Genomic DNA, 25,033 nt, shown 5'->3' on the forward strand with positions numbered 1-25,033 from the left:
GACTCTTTTTACCAGCGCTGATTGATGTACTTCTCCACTGACTTACAGTATCTCATGACCAACAATAGCACACATAGAGATGAAGTTATCAAATTTATTATATTAAATATTTATTTTAGAACTTGAATTGATCATCAAGAATGACTTTTTATCAAAGCAGACCATTTAAAAGAATCTTTTACTAGTGCTCATCTTTGCTGTGTAACTTTAAACGCCGTGTATCATGAGCATGCCGTTGATATTTTGCTAGCCATCTTAAACTGATCTTTAACTTTATATGTCATTCTTTTGATAAACACAGTTAACTGATGAACACAGTTACACATACTTAGACTATACATAACAGACTACGCATGTGCAGGAAGTTGACGAAATTGGGATCACTTCTAGACACAACCGATTTTGCGATCTTGCAAATTCAACAAATCTCCGCATTATTTGCTGTAGCTTGCCATTTTTTATAATTCCTGCAAATTTTCCAAAAAAAATAAAAATAAAACGTAAATCTGAGGGAATGTTTGATAGCGGCAAAACAAATGCTTGAAAATCCTGAAGCAGTCGCAACATATCCAAATGCACAGCTGCTATTGTATCATCTTCATAGTAACAGTGTAAGGGTCTCCTCCACATTGTGCGTTCACTAATAAAATCCTTCTAAACATTTGCGGGACTGCAGACAGCACACATACATCACAGCTAGCGTTTAATCTTCACCCTGCATGCTGCGAATGAGACACAAAAACCCGCGTTTATACAAAGAATCCCTAGCATTCACTTAAAATCCCCATTAGTTGTGTAATAAAATGTGATTAGAATTTGAAGTGCTATTAATATAGTAGGCTATGAATCTGAAAATGGCAATATATGCTGAACACTTGTATGCTGAAAGTAAATGTTCATAAATGTTTTTACTGATATAATAATGTCAATTATATAGATATTTGCAATATAAAGAATATGACAATATGACAGAAATGGCAATTTTCATATATGTAACATTTTTTTTAAACACTTGTGGAATTTAAATGAGTACATAAATGCTCAAATATATGAACTCTAATTGTATTTGTTCGTATATGGCCATATACCAGATTTAAATATCAGACAATGTAGTAATGGCAACAGGCCTAATTATTGAATCCTCATTTGTGTTTTTAAGTTTACAGATTTATTCTCTTTTAAACTTAGATATGTTTTTTTGCATTCTCTAAGGCAGAACATTTTAATGCAAAAATAATTTTTGGTTGCTAACTGCATATTCAGTTATTATGCACTAAAATATTTACAAGTAATTGCATTTACAATGTAATTAACACAATTACAGTGTTATATAATGATGATTTGTGAGTTTTCACTGCAAAACAACCCCAAAAAATGCAGCAAATTGCATCGCAAAATTTGAGAAAAACCACAACTAATTCAGTCATTTTGTAATCCTAGCTAGCCAAATTACGTGGCCATTTCCTAACTGCACCGTAATTTGATGACCAAACTTTGGTTGTGGCAGTGTAACTGATTACATTGTGACAACCGGAAAAGTGAAATTCCTGGATTCGTTGCCAACGTCATGGATCAGTAGTTGTTTGTTGGTAACCAGTTGGTAATTTTTGCTTTTGATAATTATTCTATGGGCAGACATGCAGTATTCTAACCTAATTTATGTCCTCATTTGCCCAACATTAATTTAGAGGCTATTTAAACAGTAGTGCGTATGAATAACGAATGCAGACTCAAAGTTAATGCACTTCATTTATTTTGAAAGAGAACAGAGAAAAAATTGAGAAACTGAGACCTATTGCCACAGAATTGCAACCAAATTACAAGGCTAAATTACTTTCGGTCTCATATTGAACTCTACTTAAACCAGCTTAACACCTAATGCCTTGAATTACATTTGTTATTTTAATTTAAACCATTTTAAGGATATATAACAATGGTAAATTACTTTATTACATTATAATCTTTTGATCTACATATTTTTTTTCCAATAAATAATTATATTAAATTATAGCAAAAACGTAAAATTAATCAGTTAGCAAAAAATGTCAAATGAATAGATAGATAGATAGATAGATAGATTGACTGATTCACATTTATATTATATTATATTATATATACACCTTTATTTTAACAAAGAGCATCAAACATATTTACATACATAAACCTTATCCTGTATAATACACTGCCGTTATAAATATTTGGCATAATGTTAGCAGACATTTCAGGTGATTAAAGCTGCCAAATAATCACAGATGCAAAAAATATTAACAGAACTTCTACTAGAAGGTAATAATTTCACTTAACCAACCTGATGTGGTTGTTGTACTTTGACACGGAGGTGCAGCTGCTGTCTTCTGCAGTTTGGGTTTGGTATACACCACTGCTAACAGTACTATATAATGGCAAAAACAGGTTTTATGTATTTAGTGTCTTTCCAAAGTTCAAGGAACCTTTAAACACAATATTTCAGTACATTTTTAATAAAAGTCGTTTATTTGTTGTGAAGTAATGTGTTTTACCTCAGAAAAACGAATTCTCCTGTCAGACGCAGCAGAAGTAAAAAAGTGCCCCAGAAATATGCGTTGTCCTGTTTATCTGCTGTCGACGAGATTCTGTCAGGCTTTATTAATTATGGAAATATCCTAGTGTAAAGTTCATAACTTAAGACATTTTTATATTGTGTCGTGAAATAAAAAGTGCCTTACCTCAGAAAAACAAACGGTTCTATCAGACGCATTTCCGTTGTGCACACGCTGAGTGCAGATGATGCGCACGCAAGAGTTCAGGTGGAGGCGCGTGCTGTTATATTACAGTATGTATTGTGTATTTCCCATCCATCACTATATTAAAAGATCATTGTTTATGCGTATTGTTAATTATGTTTTAACTTTGTGAAAAGCAACACATTGTATCTTCAGAAATTTTCTTTTTCTATATTGTGACTGGAGAAATTCTGCTCATCATAACACATTGCAAAGTTATTGTGGTTTCAATTTGTTATTGTGTAAATATGTAGGCACTTGATTTATGCACATTTTGTGGATGTCTGTTTTTTTTTGTTTTTTTTACCTGAATTTGACGTTCAGGCTCTTAAATTGTGCAGGCGATTCAGAATATTTAATGTACAAATAATGAATCATCTGAGACTGTAAAAAAACAGCTACAAAATCAGATGATGCATGAAATTCTAATTAGTATGTAAACATTTTGTTTTATAATGACACATTTTGTAAGACTTCATGTCCACTCAATCATCCAAATATATTGTACAAAACTTAAATGATAGCAATTATTATACTGCTACAACACAAATCTGTAACAGAAATGCAATTTTCCTGTGTTGCAACTGGACTCTTGACTGTTTTTGTTTGGATCACATAGGAGAATGTAAAAAAGTGGAGTTGGAATTGGAAGGAGAAGTGGTAATTATATTACGGACCTATGACGTTGCAGTTACGTTGCCAATAAGTCACAGGATTACCCAAATATTACAAATACATTACGAAACTGGACCATTCTGGGAAGCTTGCAACATTAGGAGGAGGTAAATACGACGTTGTGAATTAGTCATATAATGGTAATGAAATTACAGGCCTGCGACATTGCAGTTACGTTGCCTGTTAGTAAGTCATGAAATTACCAAAAAAGGACGAATAAATGAAGTAACTGGTACGTTGTGTGTTAGCAGGGATAGCCTTTAGCCCGTTAGCTGCTCTGAGCAACCGAGCAGACCATACGCTCCCGCCCGTACATCAAGTATTCTTCATCAAAACTGCATGAAATTTCTATCAAATACATTAGTTTATCCAAAGCATCATATGTTTGCATAGATCCATCGAAAAAAGGAGTTAGAACATTTAGTTTCGGGTCCGATCGGTCATGCACACACAGCAGCAGTGGAAAACGTTATGCCTCAAGGCAGTTAAAATGTCAGAGACCCTCCTCTGTATCGCTCGAAATGATCACGTGGTTGATGTCGCTTTCTAAACTAAGAAAGGCAAGCCCATGTAACCCTGGAAACCTCACGCTACTGCCTACATGACCTGCCAGTCAAACCATTACTAAAGATCTATTGGCTGGATTGATGTGTCTGACCTGTGTTGAATGAGAGCTCTGGCTGTGAATCACAGATCAAGGTGTGGGTGGGCTCAAAATATCTGGTGATACAACACCTGTAGCTGATAGTCTGTAATCGTATTTAGGGCTCCTTGTGTGCAGTGAAACGATTTCCAGTTGTATACCTGCGTAATGTAGGCGTAGGACATTGCACGTATTGGATAGAACAGACGCAAAAAAAAAAATTAAAAAAAATAATGTCCAATCTTCACGATGCGCATCGTCACATTTTTGAACCGTGATGTATCGTGACATGATAAACCGTTACACCTCTAATATGCACCTTTAACATGCCCTTTCTCTTGTTTACCCTATTAACCCCCTCTTCTTCAGTCCTTGGTTCCCCTTTCCTGTTATTTGAATAAGACATTTGGGTGTCATTATGTATAGGATAATTTACCGTTACTATTCATTATTGTTACATGGCTAATTACCAAATAAGTGGACATGAAATATTGATTTGGACATTAAATATTATATATTGGGATATATAGTATGAGAATATTAAATTACTTTATTATGTGAGAAGAAAGAGACCGCACAGTGATACGAGAGACATCGTAAATCGATTGCCAGGGACAACAATCAGTTATATGGTTTTGTGATCATTACGCATAAATATTTGACCAATCAGAATCAAGTATTCCTCAGAACCATGTAATAACACCATTTACCCATAAGGACCCAGATAGCACACAAAAAATCTTTTTTATTTTAGATCTTTTCATCTGGAAAGCATCATAATCTAATTAAAATCTGCTAAACATCTTAAAAAGATCAGATTTACAAACATTCTAAACCATAAACGTCTTAAAGACATCTGCTAAATGTCTTATTGACATTCGAGACATACTTATTGACATATGTCTTATAGACGTATTGCAGATGAGCAGACAATGTAGAAAATATGTTTTCCAGATGTAAACACACATCAAATAGACTGGGTGATGTATGGATGCTATCAGGGGATGGTCACAGATATGTGTGTGTGCTTGTGTTCAGCTCAGTGTGTGTCATTTTTTGGAATACAGAGTTAAAGATCCCCATCCGCATCTCAGCCATGGCTTTGTCAGACTTGGAAGGGGACACAAAGCCAACCAAATCAGATGCTGGCATTGTTGAGAAGGACCCATGCTGCCCCTGCCCAAAAACCAAGGAGGACCTAAAGGCAGAGGCTGAAGACCGCTCCTACCGCAAAGTCTTTGAGAACTTTCTCCACAACTCCATCTTCACACCCAGGTATGACAAATACGCTGACAGCACTCTATGAATCAGCTTTTAGATCATATCAAGCAAAGCTCCAAAGAAGGTCTATTCAACTCCGGTTCTGGAGGGCCACTGTCCTGCAGAGATTAGTTCCAACCAGTGGTGGACAAAGTACACTAATCCTGTAGTTGAGTAAAAGTACAGATACCCTGATGAAATATTACTCCAGTAAAAGTGAAATTACTCCTTTTAAATTCCCACTTGAGTAAAAGTACAAAAGTATTTTCTTTCAAATGTACTTAAGTATCAAAAGAAAAAAGTACTGGTCTATTAAAGGGATAGTAACTACAAAAAAGAAAATTCTCTCACCATTTACTCACCCTCATGCCATCCCAGATGTGTATGACTTTTTTTCTTCTGCAGAACACAAACAAAGATATTAGAAGAATATTTCAGCTCTGTAGGTCCATACAATGCATGTGAATGGTGGCCAGAACTTTGAGGCTCCAAGAGCACGTTGAGGTAGCATAAAAGTAATCCATATGTCTTCAGTGGTTACATCCATTTCTTCAGAAGAGATATAAGTGTGAGTGAGAAACAGATCAATGTTTAAGACCATTTTTACTATAAATCACCACTTTCATGTTCTTTTTCTTTTGTTTTTGGCGATTCACATTCTTTGTGCATATCGCCACCTTCTGGGCAGGGAGGAGAATTTATAGTAAAAAACGACTTAAATATTGATCTGTTTCTTAACCACACCTATCATATAACTTCTGAACACATGGATTAAACCACTGGAGTTGTATAAATTACTTTAATGCTGCCTTTAAGTGGTTTTTGGAGCTTCAAAGTTCTGGCCACCATTTACTTGAATTTTATGGACCTACAGAACTGAAATATTCTTCTGAAAATCTTTGTTTGTGTTCTGCAGAAGAAAAAACATCATACACATCTGGGATGGCATGAGGGTGAGTAAATGAAGAGAGAATTCTCATTTTTGGGTGATCTATCCCTTAAAGGCTTTTGTTTGATTTTTTCATTTATTTATTTTTTGCAATTCAATATGCTGTATTGTCCTCCTCATATAAATGTGAGGAGAGAGTGGTCTAATGTCACAGGCACACAGATAGTTTAGAGCTTTTATTAAGAAAAACTGCCATACACAATAACACTGTGTGTGTGTGTGTGTGTGTGTGTGTGTGTGTGTGTGTGTGTGTGTGTGTGTGTGTGTGTGTCACTTTCCTGACTGTATGTGTGTTTCATACTTGAAAAGAAGTCCTTTTCATCAGAAGTGTTGGAGGTATCATCTGGTGACTGGGACGTGATCTCTTCTCGCAGGTGGTCTCTGAAGTAGTCCTGACCTGAAATTGAATGATCTTTAATTGCTACTAAACTTTTTTGCAAACATACAATGCATTTTCCACATTTAAATAGTAAAATCACAGCACCGTACCAAACAATACAACACTAGTATGGTTAAGTATGGTTAAACTAATGCAACTTTGTGAATACAATGGTCCAGTATGGTTATTTGAGTTATTTGTTTATTCATATTATAAAACCATATTGCCATACATTAAAGTAAGGGTCACCAATTATGAAGACATTAACGAAAAAGTTCACCTGTGTTTTCAGGACTAGTATTCTTCATAAATGTCAGGTCAGTGCACATTGTGTTTTAAATGGTTTATGATTTATTTATTACGATATCTGTTGGCCAAACAATGAATTTTATCTTTGTAAATTGCCAATTAGTACATCTTTGCTATTTTATCAATCATTTTGTGGTTCATAATTGTTTTACTGTTTAAATAATTGTAGGACAACATACCCCGCTATGTCATCGTGTGTTTAATAATCTGAATCGTTACAATGACCGAAGGCGCTAAACAGATGAGATTGTAGATTGCAATAAAGCTAGACAAATTTGGTTTCATGCTTTAGCCTTGTTAATCATTTTATGATATGATAATTCCTAAAACAGAGATTAATATAGTTTCTTTGACATATAAAGAGAAATAGGCCTAATAAACTGTTCTCGGCTCTTTATATAGCTCTCTCTATATATCCTATATTACCCTGCAACCTCATTTGCACTGGCCAGAGTACATTTATAAGATTACTGCTAGCAAGCAAGTACATTCGTGGCAGTTTTATTAATATAATATAAAAAATTACTTACCTTGATTTGTTTTCAAGTTTGACGGCGAATTCTTGAAAGCCAATACCGTCATCGTGTATTTTGCTAGGCAGGCCCAGAAGACATTTAAAAATGGGTTTTGGCGCTTAAATGCATTGGGTAGTGCTATATCTGAATGGTAACCCTCGTTCTGCGGAAACTGTAGCGAGACCACATTTTTGCTGGGTTATGGATATAATCTCATGGGAACAAGATTTACTAGTCTAATTTAATTTAACGCTATTTATTAATTTCAAAGTAGCGAGGAACTGCAAATTTTTTACAAATGTATTGGAGGTAAAAGTAAGATGTTATGCTTTTGAATGTAGTGAAGTAAAATTAAAAGTTTCCTAAAATAAAAATACTCTGATAAAGTACAGATGCCTGAAAAATGCACTTAAGTACAGTAACAAAGTAAAAATACTTTGTTACTGTCCACCACTGGTTCCAACCCTAATCAACTGAACCAGCTAATCAAGGCAGAACCCTTCTACTTATGGTAGCCTAAAAACTTAGTATAAAATAGCATAACACGGTGGTCCCATAGACATTTTGTGGGTGGTACAATGGCAAGGAAACAAGGCCGTTTTTTTGTTTTTTGATTGGATGCCTATGGAGGATATGCTTCAGTGTGCTGAATAAACTGCTTTTGTAAGGAAACAGCTTATCACTTAATTAATTGACTGCCTGTCTGCTAATATTCAGCATGCTTTACACTAAGCAATCCTTTTGGAATGAACTGTTTGTGGAGTTTACTATGATAAAATTGAAAAAAGGTATCAGTTTACAGCTCTCCCCATTCATTTGTATGGTATCCGCAAACGTTGACTTACTGTTGTAACACGCTAGTTGACCGTTATGCTCTCTCCTATGGCAAAAGTGCGGGGGTTGTTTCCTCTGCATAGAAGATCTCTGATCAAGCTCATCTGGATTACTTAAAAATCCAGGTGTGCTTAATTAGGGTTGGAACTAAACTCTGCAGGACAGTGACCCTACGGGATCAAAGTTGAATTGCCCTGCGTACTGAAAGGGCTGGGTCGACACTTGTTAGGAGCCGAGGCATTCTTATTTCTGCCACATTTTACAACAGTGGTCCGAACCCTTAATTCTTCCTGCAGAGTGATTATCAAAGTGCACTGAGCTCATAGTCTTGAGCCTGCTCAATTTAATGGAATTAAAAACAGAATTTTGGAGGCCTGGGCCAGTTGCGTAATTGTTTCGACATGGGGCTGACAAGATCAGAACATGAGGTTTTGGAAGGGGTAGGTGCCAGCAGTGGATGCTGGAACAGAATCAGATGGCGAGGGGAAAGGTACGGCGCTAAGAACTCCAGGCCTGTCGTTGCTGGGGCGACACTGGCAGTCACATATTAAGTCTTTGGGAGGCTGTAATTTGGGATGCACAAACAGATTCAGGCGGGAGAGAGGCTGGATTAATGAGACTGGAGAGCTGCTGCTGGCTGAGGACTCGCTCCATGTTAAGCCTTGTACACACATGCAGCGACTTTATCGCTTGATGTCGCTAGTCTCTGTACTGTGAAGTCGCTAGTGGGCATTTCTACTGCTGTCTTTCTAACATTATTGGTGGACTGCACGTCTGGCCATGTCTTTTGAAAACATGATCATAGATTTGGCATTTTGTTAGTAAATCTACGATTTCATTCTAATTTAACAAGGAATCTGTTTTCTTGTCCCTAAAAATGCACATTATGCAGTGGAGAATGTTTTTATATGAACTGCTGCCGTGCTCAATGCATCATAACATTAATAAGATGAACGAACTATCAACGTATGAATCAAACTCACTCAGACTGCTGAAAATTTATTTTCCTCACATAATTTTTTATTATATCCATGAATGTAGTTACAGATGAATCATATGAAATCGCTCACAAAAACTTTAACTTCTCCTCTGTCTTGCTTGCACTCGGCTCTTATCTCAAAGGAGGCGGATGACGTGAGCTCCACTGATACAGTCTTCACTCCTATTGGTTGTCACTCCCGAAAGCTGCTCCTCATTTGCATCAAGTTAAACTTATCGCAACTTTGTCGTGTCGCTTGCCATGCCCACATCTAGTCGCCAGAGTTCGCTGTCGCTCGTGTCACCAGAAGTTGCCAGCTCTCATTGACAATGAATGAGATGAGGTTGCTTTTTCACTGGAAGACGCTGCATGTGTGTACGGGGCTTTAGGCTTTTGTTTGCCAAAATAGAGTGTGACATCTGCATTGTGTTATCAGTTTACCTTGCTTGTGGCATCGGATATTTACTTGTTTCAGCCCCCACCCTCATTAATTTGCGGGAGAAGAACCGAACACAGGAACCATTCACGTTTACTCAGACACACATCCTTTGAGTCTTTCCAAGGGTTAAATCAGGACATCTGCCCGAGTACTGTAAATCAGGCTTTTTTGTGGCTTGTTTATTTGGTTGCGAGTGTGTATACTGTATATGTGTTTTGGGTTGTTGAGTCATGAGTATTGATGCCCAAAGTGATGTCGCCAAACATCTTCTACCATTTAGCTTTCCCAGACTTCTGCTTTTGGTGCCCTATTTTCATCAAGGTAATGGTTTGCGGTTCACTCAGGGACAGCGTGATGCACCAGTCAACTTGGTTTACCATCTTAAATCAATGGAAAACAGATTTTCTAAATGTAAATACACTTTACTTCAGTAGCAGAAATGCTTATGAAACCCTTGTCTCCAGCACTGATGACTTTAATTTTCACTCTGACCCTGGTGCCCTGCCATATCGCCACAATGATTTGTTCCCCCAGGATCGTCGTTTTGAGCACACTCACTTCATGTTTTATTTATAATGGCTGCTTTGGAAGCCGGGGTGATGAATTTGTCACTGCAGACCTCTGTGCTATCATGTGCACTGGCCCTCCATCCCTGCTGAGCAAGCCTCCTTACCAACGTCAAGACTTCAGGAAATGGGCCTTTGAAATGGTTCAAATCTGAGGGTGAGAGAATTAAGCGGATATGTTTTTCCATTCAACGGTCGCTCCCCTTTCTCTTCCTCTTGCCCTCTCTCTCCCTCTATCTCTCAACTGCCTCAGACACTCTCTTTGTATGCTGGTGGTTTTTTTTTTTTGGAGTGTCCGGCTTCCAGAAAATGTACAGCAAACCTATTTGGAATGTTAATGAATTCTAAAAGAAGATCCCTTTCAAGCTGGCCAGTAATCACCAAAGAGAAGATAGAGAGGGTGTGAGAGACATATACAGTAGATAAAGAGTGGAGGAGATATAGACATGAGGTCTCCTCTTTCAAACTCCCACAGCTGATCGAGCCCTATTTGAGACAGAAGATTCTATAATGGAAGCCCACATCATTCTTGAGCCTTGATCATCAGTGAAGATTTGAGTTTCAGTCAAGGAACATGAGGTGTTTTCTAGGCATCAATTGGGGACTGATACATAAGCCTTCCTGCCTGGGAAAGGAAAACATGTGCTCTGTTCCAAAACCTTGAAAGCTGCCTATGGAGGCAGCATTTTAAGACATCATAGGCGCGCTCCCAACGTGAAGGCTGTTTGAAAAGGTAGGCATCTAGAACACGTCTAGTGTTTAAAACAGAATAATACAGTGCAGTGAAAGGAAAGGAAATAGAATGTAGGTATCTCAAGATGACTTTTTAAAAGTTTAACTTCTTTTAATTTGACAGCATCTTAAAAACATGCTACAAGTCAAACTCATCCGCACAAACACAAAATAAATGAATGGCCCCTTGAAAAGCTGCTGTATATGTAAGCGGTGAGGCAGCTTACTAGGTTTTGAAACAGGTCTATGATATGCCGCTCTACTGTGTAACTATGTCAGCCTGCAAAAGACCTGCTGTTGCACCTTTGGGCCCTCTGCATTTTTGCATCTACATGTCTCTTTTATTCTCCCATTATATGAGTCTGACCTTATCCTTAGTCAGCGGTCTGTGCCAAAAGTGTTTAGTATGTCCGTGGTCAAGAGGCCGACCCTGTCCGTATGCGAGTCTTGCTGGGTTAAAAGTTACAAAAGAGGATTTGCTCTTATGGGGAGTTACTGCAGTGAAAGCAGGTTATGGGGTCGTTCTCTTCCATTTCTGCTGGTCAGCTGAGGACAGTCTTTTTCCAGGCCAACTCTTCCCCTGTACCTCACCCTAGCACACACTGACACACACAAACACACATTAGTGGTAATGCTTCATGCACATCTTGATTTCTTTCTACTTGATGGAATACAGTTAGTAAAATGTGGTCACCAAGACCTTTTCAGTGATCAGGGTTGATGTGACGCTTAAGTGACAATGTGATTTGTGCTTCTACAATATATACCCTGAAGGGTGAACTGAATCTCTGGTTAGTGAGTACTGAATAGTGTCCAATTGCTCCCTAAATCCCCAATCATAAATCATAAAGCACATTTCATTTGAAGTGACATGGAATGTGGTTTGGGTTGATTTTATTTTATTTAAATGTTCCACACACTGACGCTCACACACACATACAAAAGCATACACACCTAAAAAATCTTCTTTCATTACTGTCATTTATCAGTTGATTAATAAGAACTGGCAGAATAAGGCTTGAAGAGCTTATAATAATGTGCACCAGAATGTTTAAACATTCATAATGATCAGTGGTTAAAGTTCATAATTGCTTGTAAATTTGCTTCTCAAAGACTGTTGAAAATGAGACTCCCACATAAGCATTTCTTCCGGGGAAAGAAAGACATGATGTGCCCGTGTTGTGTTTCCATGTCAGCCTGGAAAAACACCTGCTGTTGTGCCATTATGGCAAATTTGTATTAATTCTCAGATCATTTATCAGTTCAATTCTCTTTAAAGCTGAGGTGTGTCATTTCTGTGCACCTGCTGTAGCGTCACCAAACGGAGTTGCAAAAATAATGAACAATTTCCTGACACTTCTGATAATTGTCCCAGCACTCGCAGTTATATGATGATAATAACTGCATGGCCAGGTATCACCCAATTAATCAGTCCATCACTAGTAATCTGTAATTGTTTTCATGGATCTTTTCACAGGTTCTCAAAATCCAAAACGTTTTTGCATTCAGCAGATTTTTTTTACATCACTGACACTGACAGCAAAAGGACAAAAGCTGAAAAATTGTGCTGTCTTTCAAGACTTCTTGTCTGTGTGCCTGACACATAATTGTCACTTTCCTCTTTGTTTTTGTTTGACACACTTGGGTTTCCCCTACATCCATTTCAAACCATCTTGTCTTTCCCATCTGTTGTCTAGTCTGACTATTGAATCTTTACAGAGATCCCGAGCGAGCAAATCAGTATACGTCACCTAAAAGTGGCTTTAGGTAAGGATGTGGTCCTGCCCTAGTCATATATGTGAAGTGGCATTGGGTCTGGTAAGCTCTTGTGGTTGCTGCTGACTGCATGTCCTTAGTGGTGACAGGGTTGACCTGTAGCCAGCGCCTTAGTTCGCTTATCGCCTCATGCACTGCCTCTATCATCAGAGGCAGAGTTGGTCATATCATTCTTATCGATGTTCGATATTTGTTGCAAATATGCCTTCTCATTTCATCTTCTCATCTGCAGAAATGTGTATTGCTTAATTTGCAAATATTGTAGTTCACAATGATAGTGCTGATTTATGCATTGTGAATAAACATACAAGAATGTCTAATTATAAGGCTTAAAATTAATTTGACCTTATACCTCAGAATGAGAGGAAAAGGTCAGGGTAGAAGTGAAAGTGTTTACAGTTTGGTTAAATTTCCATGAGGAAACAAAGCCCAGCAGGATATATAGCAGTCATATGAATTTAAAAGATCTCATCACTCAGGATAATAAATGATGGATAAGATTCAGGAGACAATAAAAGGAGCTTTGTATGTTATATAGTATTGCAAGTATCCTCCTTGTTACTAAGAAACTAATTAGAAGGACATAGAGAATTATAAGAAGCTTTTGCTTTCTCTGTGAAATATTGTTTAAGGAAGTGGTGTGTTGTAGAGTAATTGTGCACAGTAATTGGCCTCGTATGCTTCTTAAGCCAGTGTTGACTCTGCTGGCACGCTGATTGACTGTACTCTCTCTCTCTCTTACTGTAATTTTTTCTTTTCTTTTCCTTTCCTTCCATATCCCTTTTCTTGTCCTTCCCTTCCTTTTCCTCTTCCCTTTATCTTTCTATTTATTTTATTTTCCTTTTCTTGTCCTTCCCTTACTTTTTCAAATTTCCTTTCTTGTCCTTCCTTTTCTTCCCTTTACCCTTTAATTCCCCTTTCCTTTCTTTTCCCTTTCTTACCTTGTTTTGTCTTTCCCTTTCTTTTTACTTTCCTTTCTTGTGCTTCCCTTACTTTTGCCTTTACATTTCTCTGTCCTGCCTTTTCTTTTTTCATTTCCCTTTCCTTTCTTTCCTTTTACTGTCCTTTCTTTCATTTTCCCTTTCATTTTCTTTTCCTTTCTTGTGCTTCCCTTCCTTTTTCCTTTCCATTTCCTTTTTCCATTTCTCTGTCCTTCCTTTTCTTTTTTCTTTCCCCTTTCATTTCACTTTCCATTCTTTCCCCTTTCTTTCCTTTTCTTGTCCTTCCCTTTCTTTTTCATGTTCCACTTCCTTTTTCCATTTCCCTTTCCTTTATTTTCCTTTTTTGTCCTTATTTTTTGTTTTCTTTTAATTTTCCTTTTTTTCCTTTTATTGTTCTTTCCTTTCTTTTTGCATTTTCCTTTCCCTTTCCCTTTAATTTCCCTTTCTTATCTTTTCCCTTTCTTGCCTTGTCCTTTCCTTTCTTTTTCCATTTTCCTTCCCCTTTCTTGTCCTGCCTTTCCTTTCCTTGTGCTTCCCTTCCTTCTTTCAATTTCCTTTTCCTTTCCTTTCTTTTTCATTTACCATTTCACTCTCCTTCCTTTTCATTTTTTTTCCTTTAATTTCACTTTCCATTCTTTTCCCTTTATTTCCTTTTCTTTTCTTTTCCTTCCCTTTTTAATTTTTCCTTTCCTTTTTCCAATTTCCTTTCCTTTATTTTCCTTTTTTTGCCTTACATTTCCTTTTCCCATTCTGTAATTTTATTGTCCTTCCTTTTTTTTTTCATTTCCTTTTCCATTTCCTTTTTTGTCCTTTTTTCCTGCTTGTCCTTACTTTTCTTACACTTCCCTTCCTTTTGTCCTTCATTGTCTCTTTTATTTCCTCAGACCTCCAGACAGAAAGCGTCGAGACCTGTTTGGAGTGGCCAATGGCACGCTGGTACATGGTGCAGGCAGGAACTTCACAGGGTTGCAAGGTAACATCACCGACCCAGAGCTGCAGGAGAGAGAGTACCCTTTCTCTGAGGGCACGGCCCATACTGAGTTCATGGAGATATCCAACCTGCAGCCTTTTACCGTGTACCGCATCGACATCCACGCCTGTAACCACAAGGTCCAGCGTTGCAGTGCTGCGGCTTTTGTCTTCTCTAGAACCAAACCAGCAGGTCAGCAAAACACATCTAGCTGACTGCATATTCAGGCCAACAAGATTCTGAAATTCCAATCATTTTCTAATATGCCTAGAGCATCATTTTTATTAGTTATCCGGTTCATGTTAACAGCAACTAAAACTGAATTGCAAGTGAAATTGAATTATTGTGAGAGCACTGGCCTTAAGCAAAGTTTTGTCTTACCCCAGACAAAGTGGATGATATTCCTGGGATTGTAACTCAGGAGATTGATGAAAAGGAAGGAACAGTGCTTCTTCGGTGGTCTGAACCTCTTCATCCCAATGGATTGATCCTCATGTATGAGATCAAATACCGTCTTGGAGCCGAGGTTAGTGTTACAACTAACTGAAATGCCATCAAAGGGATAGTTCACCTAACAATTTTAATTCACCATTTACTCAAACTCATATTGTTGCAAACCCATGTTTTCTTTCCTCTATGTTGCACAAAAAGTGATGTTAGGCAGTATGTTAGTCTCAGTCACCATTCTCTTTCATTGAATCTTTTTTTCATACAATGAAAGTGAATGGTGACTGAAGTTAACATTCTGCCTAACATCACTTTTGTGTTTGAAAAGGTGTTTGAGGGAGAGTAAATGATGGCAGAATTTTCATTTTTGGATGAACTATATCATTAAATCTGCAGCAAAAGCCACAAACCGACTGTGTATACTGTATGCGTGTTTTATAGCCTGAAAAGCATGAGTGCATATCACGTCAGCAGTACCGGGTGCTGCGAGGAGCTCATCTTAGTAATCTGGCCTCCGGAAATTATTCCGCTCGGGTCAGGGCCACTTCTCTGGCAGGAAATGGGTCTTGGACTGAACCAGTGTTCTTCTACGTGCCACCCCACAAAAGTAAGGAACACACATAAGAAATCTCTTTCTGATTTAATGTTTAGGGTGAGGTATGCTTACTGATAGCTATGAAACAGCTCCTTTTATGGAAGTGTAGAGTGATTCATTTATCTCAGCCTGAGCTGTTTTAAAGGGATAGATTGTATAAGCTTGGACATTTTGCTGTAAAAAATCTCTTTTGTCATATGGGTTTTGAAAGACTTGAGGGTGAGTAATTTTTTTTAATTGTTGGGTAAATTAATCCTTAAATGTACTTAATGTTTTGTGGTTCTTAATTCTGCCTGATTGCCCTTCTTTCTTACAGGAAAACATGATAATGCCATCTCTCTAGCCATCATCATCCCTATTATTGTGGTAGTGTTGCTCTCATTGGTGATCACTGTCGTCATCTTTGTCACCAAAAAGAGGTTAATGTCCCTTCTTATAAATAAATGTATACATTTTTAGTGTCCAGAATTTTTTTCCCATTGTGTTTATGTACAATGTTTCCTTTTACTTACAGGAATAATGACAGGTTAGGAAACGGCGTCCTCTATGCTTCTGTGAACCCTGAATACTTCAGTCCTTTTGAAAGTAAGTTTTAACTTTGTTCTGCAATTAGGGGGATACACTGCAACAAAAAAAATATATATATATGTATATATATAATAATAATAATAATTCTCAGTATTTTTATCTGAATATACTTAAAACAAGATAAATGTAAAATTGCATACAATATTTAAACTTGTTTTCAGAGAACATCTTGAATTAAGTTAATCCCCCCCCCCCCCCCAATTGGCAATTTTTTAAATATTATTATTAGAGTTGAATTGCGATTTGAATTACTAACTTAACTTGAATTATTTTCCACAATAGGAATCATTGGCCTAATTAACCTCTTCAACTCTGGGGCATTTTGGGCTGTTACCTGCAATTTTTCAAACTAGAATTTACACACACTGTGGACTATGTGCAAAAAATTGGTCTCATTTTTCAGAAAACCCCCCAAATAAAAAAATAAATAAAAAACTCACATTATTCATAAATAATATTGTATATTATATGTATACAATCTTGTGATGAATAGAATCCTTTTTCTTTTTTTTTTTTTTTTTTACTTTGTAAGAATGTAATTCTGGTTCTCTTCACTCTATCTTCCTCAAAAAAAAGTCTTATTTTATTCCACTAGATGGCATTAAGTACTAGAAAAAATAATTTATCCTCCATTACCTTCCATCACAAAATGCAGATCTATAATGTAGGTCCTCAAAGCCCTCAAAGATGTGCTCGTCCATAGACATTCAGTCTAATTTTCAGGTCATGCACCACCCCAAATGTTTCATGTAATACCTCGGCCTCTGAGTGGAATAACAGCTCAATCTAGGAGTCATTGGAAAGCTGAGATTGTCCGTTTAGTGATGGTGTACAACATGTTATCATCAATTGTTGAAATCATATTTTTCTGATGATTTGTTTTCTGTGCTTTTCCTGCTGGACGGCATATTTTTTTCTGGACATCTAAGATGTAACATTGGATTATTCACACAAACAAGCTCACAGACAAGTAAAGCATTTAAAAAAAATTTGAAAACTGCCTAAGGTAAAAGGAGATAAAGTATTTAGCTATTTGGGACTTACAGCAGCAGTGATCGGTGCATAAAAGCGACCTTTGTATTTGATGTCTTATAGAAGAACAACAAAAAGATGTCATCATATTTCACTTTGTGATTCTTTTGAAAATATTTCAAACTGTAGTATTAGGGCAACAAAATGAACTGTACAGTCATTCCTGGGAATGAGAACTTTCATTCAATATATGATTTGATTATTTAAGTGCTATTTTAAAGACTTTTATATTGTATTAATATTTCTACCACATTACCTCTAGGTGGCACTGATTTGCGACGCAGATGTTTTCAGGCCTTATTTTGTTATTTTAAAGAAGACCTATTATGCCCCTTTTTACAAGATGTAATATAAGTCTCAGGTGTCCCCAGAACGTGTCTGTGAAGTTTCAGCTCAAAATACCCCACGGATCATTTATTATACCATGTCGTAAATGCCTCTTTTTGGGTGGAATCAAAAACACGCTGTTTTCGTGTGTGTCTCTTTAAATGCAAATGAGCTGCTGCTCCCCGCCCCCTTTCAGAACCAATATGACTGACACTGTAAATACCGGAGTTCAGCCATATATGTATGAACAACCGAAACGATGCAAAACATAGGCATTTTGAGTTTGTGATAGTGCTTCTTATGTAGAAAATCACTTCCTGCCCTCCATCTGCATTTCACGCCACAGCAATGCAGTGACGTGACGTCATGTGCAAACAAGCTATAACGACATAGCTCTGGTCTCCGTGAATACAATCAGAGACAATGGTAACTTTAGCTGCATTAGCCGTGGAATCAGCTAACAAGCACATTCGGAAAGGCGATTTGCAAACATTCACAAAATATAAAGTGCGATACTTACATCTTCAGGATATAAAGCTGGAACATGAACAGTTGGTACTGATCCATGCTTGAGAGTAAAATTTTTTGAAAATCCTGCTTTATATTGACCCTCATTCACAAAGCAGTCCAGTGTAAAATGATTTGCTCAAACATACACTAATTTTGGTATGTTTTGGGGCACATTAAAAACAAAACTTGTCCACTGCGTCTTCAGTGGCTCTGATGCTGGGAGTACATGAAGACTCTTATGTTCACTTTTACAGCCAACAACAGAACACTTATGATGCTTACGAAGTTGAGACATTATTCTTCTCACTGTAGCTGCTCCAGCATGGAAAAAAATGGCGGACTGTGTGTCGATCACCCGCGAGGATCTATGATAACAGGGTGGAGTCTGTCACCAGTCGTGGACGTGGCCTTCTCTAAAGTGACGTCACTTTAGAGCGGATACGAAAACCAGTCATTTTGAGACACTGTTTTTGATTAATAGAAATATAAGAAAGAGGAGTGGGTGGACTTTTAACATTGTAGGGTGGTTGTGTACACACACTGCCGACTCACATTTATGTTCAAACACCATGTAAAAGTGAATTTTGCATAATAGGTCCCTTTTAAGTAACATAAATACAGAAGTGATGGATATCTCTGAAAAGTAAATTTTCTAAGCTTTCAAACGATACCACATATGCCTGACTTATGTTTCCAGAGACTTGAACATTTTAAGCGTAAACTTTTTTGGCGACATGGAACCCCCTTTTGGACCTGCCAGCGGGTCAGCAGAGTTGAATAGTTAAGTCATGAAGTCATCATGTAACTTTTGCCTCATTGTCTGGGTTAGGCCAACCGTATTATTTGTCATTGTTACTATCCTGTGTGCTACACTGCACTACCTGTTCAAATAGTTTAAGCTCTCTCTATTTCTGCGACCTCAGTGTATGTACCAGATGAATGGGAAGTGGCACGGGAAAAGATCACCATGTGTCGTGAGCTGGGCCAGGGCTCGTTTGGTATGGTGTACGAGGGCATTGCAAAGGGAGTCGTCAAAGATGAACCAGAGACCAGAGTGGCCATTAAGACTGTAAATGAATCAGCCAGTATGCGTGAACGCATCGAGTTCTTGAATGAAGCTTCAGTCATGAAGGAATTCAACTGTCACCATGTGGTAAGAAAGAGAGCACAACTGATGGTTTTCTTTGCTACCAAGTGGGACATATGATCATTTAAGTTCATTAAGGGGTGATTTTGTCTGTCTAAACCTGTAAGAGTGGTTATTTTAGCTGATTCTTAATTTAAAAAAATTTTTTTTTTTTAAAGGAATGCAGTTTTAAATTACCTCTGCATTATGAAATCCTCATATTTTAATAATTTTTGAGCCACCTTTTGTGGCATTGATATTTTAAGTCTAAACACTGGGATTATAATGCTTATGAAAATAGCTTATTCAGATTTTTTGCTAACATTTTTTTATACAAAGTAATTCAAAAGTCAAAAAATAACACAAAGTAATTAATTTCAAGGACTTGAGAACTTGTAGCTTAATTAAATGAGTTTTAAATGAGGGTCTAACTACTTTTGCCAGATATTATTTAGTAAGAGAGTCTTGTAACAATCAAATAGGAAATGATTTGCATATTGAAAAACAAGTAGCCTATACTGTAGAGTTATTTTACTTATTCTTTCTGAATAAACCTGTCCTGTTTTGGTTCAGGTGCGACTGCTGGGTGTGGTTTCACAAGGCCAGCCCACTCTAGTTATAATGGAGCTGATGACACGGGGCGATCTGAAGAGCCACTTGCGGTCTCTCCGTTCCAAAGAGGTACTAAAACATCTCATTTCATTTTTGCCTGTACAAGCCATTCACCCCTGCAATGCTTACAGTCCTTTTTTATTACAACGGACTATGATAATAAGCCCATCATTTAGCTCTGTTACTTTTTTGCTTATTAAAACTAATCTAGCAGTTTATTACCAATCTTACCTCATTTCTGTTCTGCTCAGATCTACATCAGCATGTTCGTAGCTTGATGAAGCTGCTCGATGTTGTAGTCAGCTTGGCCGTCTTCAGTAGAGAAAGAGAAGCAGAAGTGTTGAATGCAGCATTTGTGCTCTTTTAGCAGGGCTCTAGTAGCCAGGCTCTGCCCCCGCTGAAGAAGATGATTCAGATGGCTGGTGAGATTGCGGATGGGATGGCATACCTCAATGCCAACAAGTTTGTCCATCGAGACCTGGCTGCCAGAAACTGCATGGTTGCTGAGGACTTCACTGTTAAAATCGGAGGTAATACTCAGGGATGAATACACTAACAGTCGAGCCACTTTTGTGCGTGGTATTTCAGCACAAAAACCTGCGTCTTATTCACTAACCTCAATCAGTCCAGTTTAACCAGGATTTATAAATGCTTCAAACAACCTTTGTATGTAAATTAGGCTCATTATAGTTTGCACCTTATTCACAAAACATATCTGCATGTCACACTTAATGTCACGCTAACGTCACAGTAAACAGAATTTCATTTAAAAGAGATGTTTCTGTGCATTTTCTATTAATAATGGCAGCTGTAATTCCTCAGTGATGATCAAATGATTTAGAAGAGTGCAAATATATCAAGATGCATGATGTAAACAAGCACACTTTATGCATTTCGAAGAGCAGATTCAGATGTCTGAATCACAGCAGTTGAGTGATGCTGTACAGACCCAGTAAAACACAGTATGTCAGCTAGCGGTAGTCTGCTGCTTCCTCCACAATCTAGCAACCTTACTGTAATAACCTAGCAACTGACTTGCAAGATCTGTATTTGCACAGGATTCTTACAGCAAAGTGGATGCTAAAACAATGCAGTCAACGCATGCATTAAAAGCATTCATAAGTAATTACTGAAAAGTAATAGAGTATAAATGGTCTGCACTTATAGAGCACTTTTTTAACCTTAGTGGTTCCAAAGCACTTTACACTGTGACACATTCACCCTTTCACACACACACACTCACACACCAATGACGGCAGAGCTGCCATGCAAGGCCCTAGCCTGCCATTGGGAGCAACTTGTATACTCAGGGATTCATGATTTTTTTTAAACAAGGATTGATTAAGAAAGAATGCTTGCAGCTCATCTCTGTTCTCTTCATCTGTTTAGACTTTGGCATGACACGGGACATCTACGAGACAGATTACTATCGGAAAGGAGGTAAAGGGCTACTGCCAGTCCGCTGGATGTCCCCGGAGTCTTTGAAAGATGGCGTGTTCACTACAAATTCTGATGTCTGGTATGAGCTGTCTGTCCTCACTGATACTGACTGACCCTTTTCACAGATACACACATGTGCACAATTTTAAGTCGCCTCTTTACATAGTGTATGTGTGTGTGGATTTATTTGCGCTTGTATGTACACTACTAGTCAAAAGTTTGGAAAAACCTTGTAAATTAATTAAAATTGTGAAATTACACAAATGGCTGCTTTTTATTCACTATCTGTTGAAAGTCATGCATTTAAAAAAAACATTTTAGTTTTGTAAAGACAATCATATGTAGCTACCATTTATATTTGTCTACAAAACTAATTTTAAGCATTTACACTATGCGTAAACCTTTAGATCCGGTTTCAATTCAAGTTAAACTCAGTTGACAGCATTTGTGGCATAATGTTGATTACCACAACAATTAATTTTGACTCATCCCTCCTTTTCTTTAAAAAAAAGCAACAATCTGAGTTAACAGTGAGGCACTTACAATCCATAAATGTTTAATACTCACTATTTCAAAAGTATAGCCACAAGATGTAAACAATATGCATGTTAACATGCTTTTAATGTGATAAATGTGTTATGGTCAATTTTACAATTTCGTTGCCATGACGATGTAATGTTTTAGGGTTTTAGTGTTTGTTGACGACTATAAAAATGACGATTTAAACTAATTTGCAGCTCAAATAACACGAGTTTTAACTGAAGAATAAATGTGTGCTTTTATAAAAATGATAAGCTTCACATTTCTGCCTTTAAACCCTCCAAAAATGTGCCCCATTCACTTCCATTGTAAGTGCCTCACTGTAACTTTGATTTTTGCTTTTTGAAAAGATAAGGACAGACGAGTTAAAACTATTTTTTGTGGTAATCAACATTATGACACAAATGCTGTCGAATGAGCTTAACTTGTATTGAACCCACACCAAACTTTTGACTGGTAGTGTATTAGTTTGAACTTGTGTGTGATTGTATATGCATGTGCTTCTGGAACACTGGGGACATTTGTCCATCAGGACATCCCATCAGAGACACATCATACACAGTAGCCTATCCAAACTTCTGCATGCTCTGCTTCTCAACAGGGCTCCAACTGTCCAAATAGCATTAACAATTGCACCTCTATTTTCTTAATTCACTCAATGACAGGAAGCCTCATAGGGCTGCTTGAATGTTTTTTCCACTGATGTTCTGTGTCAAGGGAGAATATGCTTCACATCCAGACATTCTTCCAGTCTCAGCCAGCCGAAACGTGCCCAAACACATCATCTCTGTGTCTCAGACAGACTGTCTCTCCACACCACAGCCTTAAGTCCCAGCAGCAGCAGCTCTGTAAACTAGAGTAACAGTGCTGTAGACCGACTCCAATTCTGCAGTTTCCCAATCTCCAGCGTCCCACAGCTCTGTCACTCCGTGCGCTCCTAACCTCCTCCAGATGTTTGGTAATGATGGGGTTGGTGTGCCAGCACATACCGCATCCCTGTCCTTCTCTCCGTATCAGCTGTTTTTGAAGTCCCCAAGATGAAAAGAGCCACCGCGAGTTGCCATCTCGTACTCCCATAAATCCCACCGTTAGGTGTCTTTATTTGTTTCCTTTCCCCAAAAAAACGGCCCACTCTTAATGCGGTTTTGTCTTTCAACATGCAGATGTTGCAGCCAATTAGATACAAGTCACTGTTGTAATAGTCCTGTTTTAATGGGTGTTGAGCTTTGTCTTAGATCCCGGGCCAATATAGAAAATTTGTCCTCCGAGAGCTAATGAATAATGACTGGCAACAGTGTGCTCTTTGTGTGGTTTTATTTGGGCTTTGCAGAGATTCTGGTCTCTGTTGCACTTTCTCACTGGCCGCTGGATAATATATGGACTTATTTTAATTAATGAGGAACACAGGGCTTACAAAAACACCACAGTAAAAGGAAAAGTTCAGGTCAGTGTGGTGTTTGCGTTCCTTATATTGTTTGTACTTAAGTTTTAAAAGGAACATTTTCATTGTTTCCGTCTAAAAACAAAAAGCACTTGAATAACTATGTAGGATAAGTTATGTATCCGCTCCCTTTCAGTGGCATTAGACCTCTTTGCACGCCACAGGCTAGTGCCACTTTTAGGCTCTGGTGGACTGCAATTGTCCTAAAGAAGCTCTTCATGTGTCTTGACCTTAAATGGCCTCATTCCTTTTCTCTTTGTCCTTGTCCAACTGCATTGAGTTACATGATGTGCATGGTGGCTGGTGTAATTGGAGAAATGGGTTTTGTGACATTAACTGTAGGAAGATTTGCTTGTGGACTATGAATGTCTTTGTGTTGCTTATGGAAAGTTATTTTTGTATCCTTTTTCTCCTCTTTAGGTCATTCGGTGTGGTTTTATGGGAGATTTCCACTTTAGCTGAGCAGCCCTACCAGGGCATGTCCAACGAGCAAGTACTGCGCTTTGTTATGGAGGGAGGACTTCTGGATAAACCAGATAACTGCCCCGACATGCTGTGAGTCCCTCTCTCTATAACTTGACCCTCCATACCAGTGGATCTCAAACTGTGGTCTGTGAAGGATTCCAATTGGTCCACGAGTTGATTGGCTGATTAAAAAAATTGGCCTAAATAAATAAATAATGATAATTTACTAAAATCAACTCAAATACAAGTTAAGTTCAGTCAACAGCTTTTTTTGCTTAATGTTGATTACCACAAAAAATTCGCTTTTATTTAAAAAAAAAAAAAAAGTAAAAAAATAAATTAGAAAAACAGTTACAGTTAAACACTTACAATGAAAGTGAATAGGGCTTTTTCTGTAAACGTTAAAATTGTTTTAATAGTATAGCCACAAGATTTAAACATTCGTGTTAACAGGATTTTAGTGTGATAAAATCACTTACTAGCCTTATCTGTGTAAAGTTCATGACAAAAGGCCATTAAACCCTGAAAGCAATTTTTTACACACTAAAATCATATTAGCATGTACAATGTTTACGTCTTGTGGCTATACTTTTGAAACAATGTGTATTTTAATGTTAATGGACTGGCCCCATTCACTTCCATTGTAAGTGCCTTAATGTAACTTAATTCATGTATTTTCTGTGGTAATCAACATTATGCTACAGATGCTGTCGTGAGCTTAACTTTTACTAGACCCGGAACATACCTTTAACATTAATTTTATGACAAAGTTGTCTAACCGCTCAGGCTGAACGTGTTCTTATGTTAAAAAAGCTAGATGCAGCGCAACAAATGAAATGGAATGCAGGTGTCTTGTAATGCATGTTTAAAAGTTTAAGTTCTTTTAACTTGATACTGCATCTTAAAAAGGATGCACTCCTGCGTGAGATGCTGAAAAACAGCGAGACACGGTGCAGTGGTCAAAGTCACCCACCTAGCGCATGTTTACATAAAAGAAACGATCCAAAAATTGCGAAGAGGGATGCAAATTCATCTGTGTCCATGCTGTGAACAGCCCCTTAGGTGATCCGCAAATTTTGTTATACGGTTGTGTGGTCCGTCACTTGGAAAGGTTTGAGAAAAACTGCTCTATATGATACATGTAGTCCAAAAAGCAACATCAACAGCTTTTTCAATATATT

General features: G+C 37.6%; 1 protein-coding gene across 1 annotated transcript in view; it reads left to right on the plus strand.

Annotated features, from left to right (window-relative positions):
- LOC127455660 (insulin-like growth factor 1 receptor) overlaps positions 1–25,033 on the plus strand; it is a 162,705-nt gene that overhangs the window by 130,579 nt on the left and 7,093 nt on the right. Inside the window, exons 10-20 of the mRNA XM_051723684.1 lie at positions 5,148–5,355; positions 14,644–14,921; positions 15,116–15,255; positions 15,618–15,783; positions 16,088–16,190; positions 16,286–16,356; positions 19,152–19,381; positions 19,928–20,035; positions 20,334–20,496; positions 21,356–21,485; positions 23,808–23,942. Coding sequence (XP_051579644.1) covers positions 5,148–5,355; positions 14,644–14,921; positions 15,116–15,255; positions 15,618–15,783; positions 16,088–16,190; positions 16,286–16,356; positions 19,152–19,381; positions 19,928–20,035; positions 20,334–20,496; positions 21,356–21,485; positions 23,808–23,942 — 1,732 coding nt within the window. The remainder of the gene's footprint in view (positions 1–5,147; positions 5,356–14,643; positions 14,922–15,115; positions 15,256–15,617; positions 15,784–16,087; positions 16,191–16,285; positions 16,357–19,151; positions 19,382–19,927; positions 20,036–20,333; positions 20,497–21,355; positions 21,486–23,807; positions 23,943–25,033) is intronic.

The sequence above is a fragment of the Myxocyprinus asiaticus genome, chromosome 18, assembly GCF_019703515.2.
Source record: "Myxocyprinus asiaticus isolate MX2 ecotype Aquarium Trade chromosome 18, UBuf_Myxa_2, whole genome shotgun sequence".
Lineage (NCBI taxonomy): Eukaryota > Metazoa > Chordata > Actinopteri > Cypriniformes > Catostomidae > Myxocyprinus > Myxocyprinus asiaticus.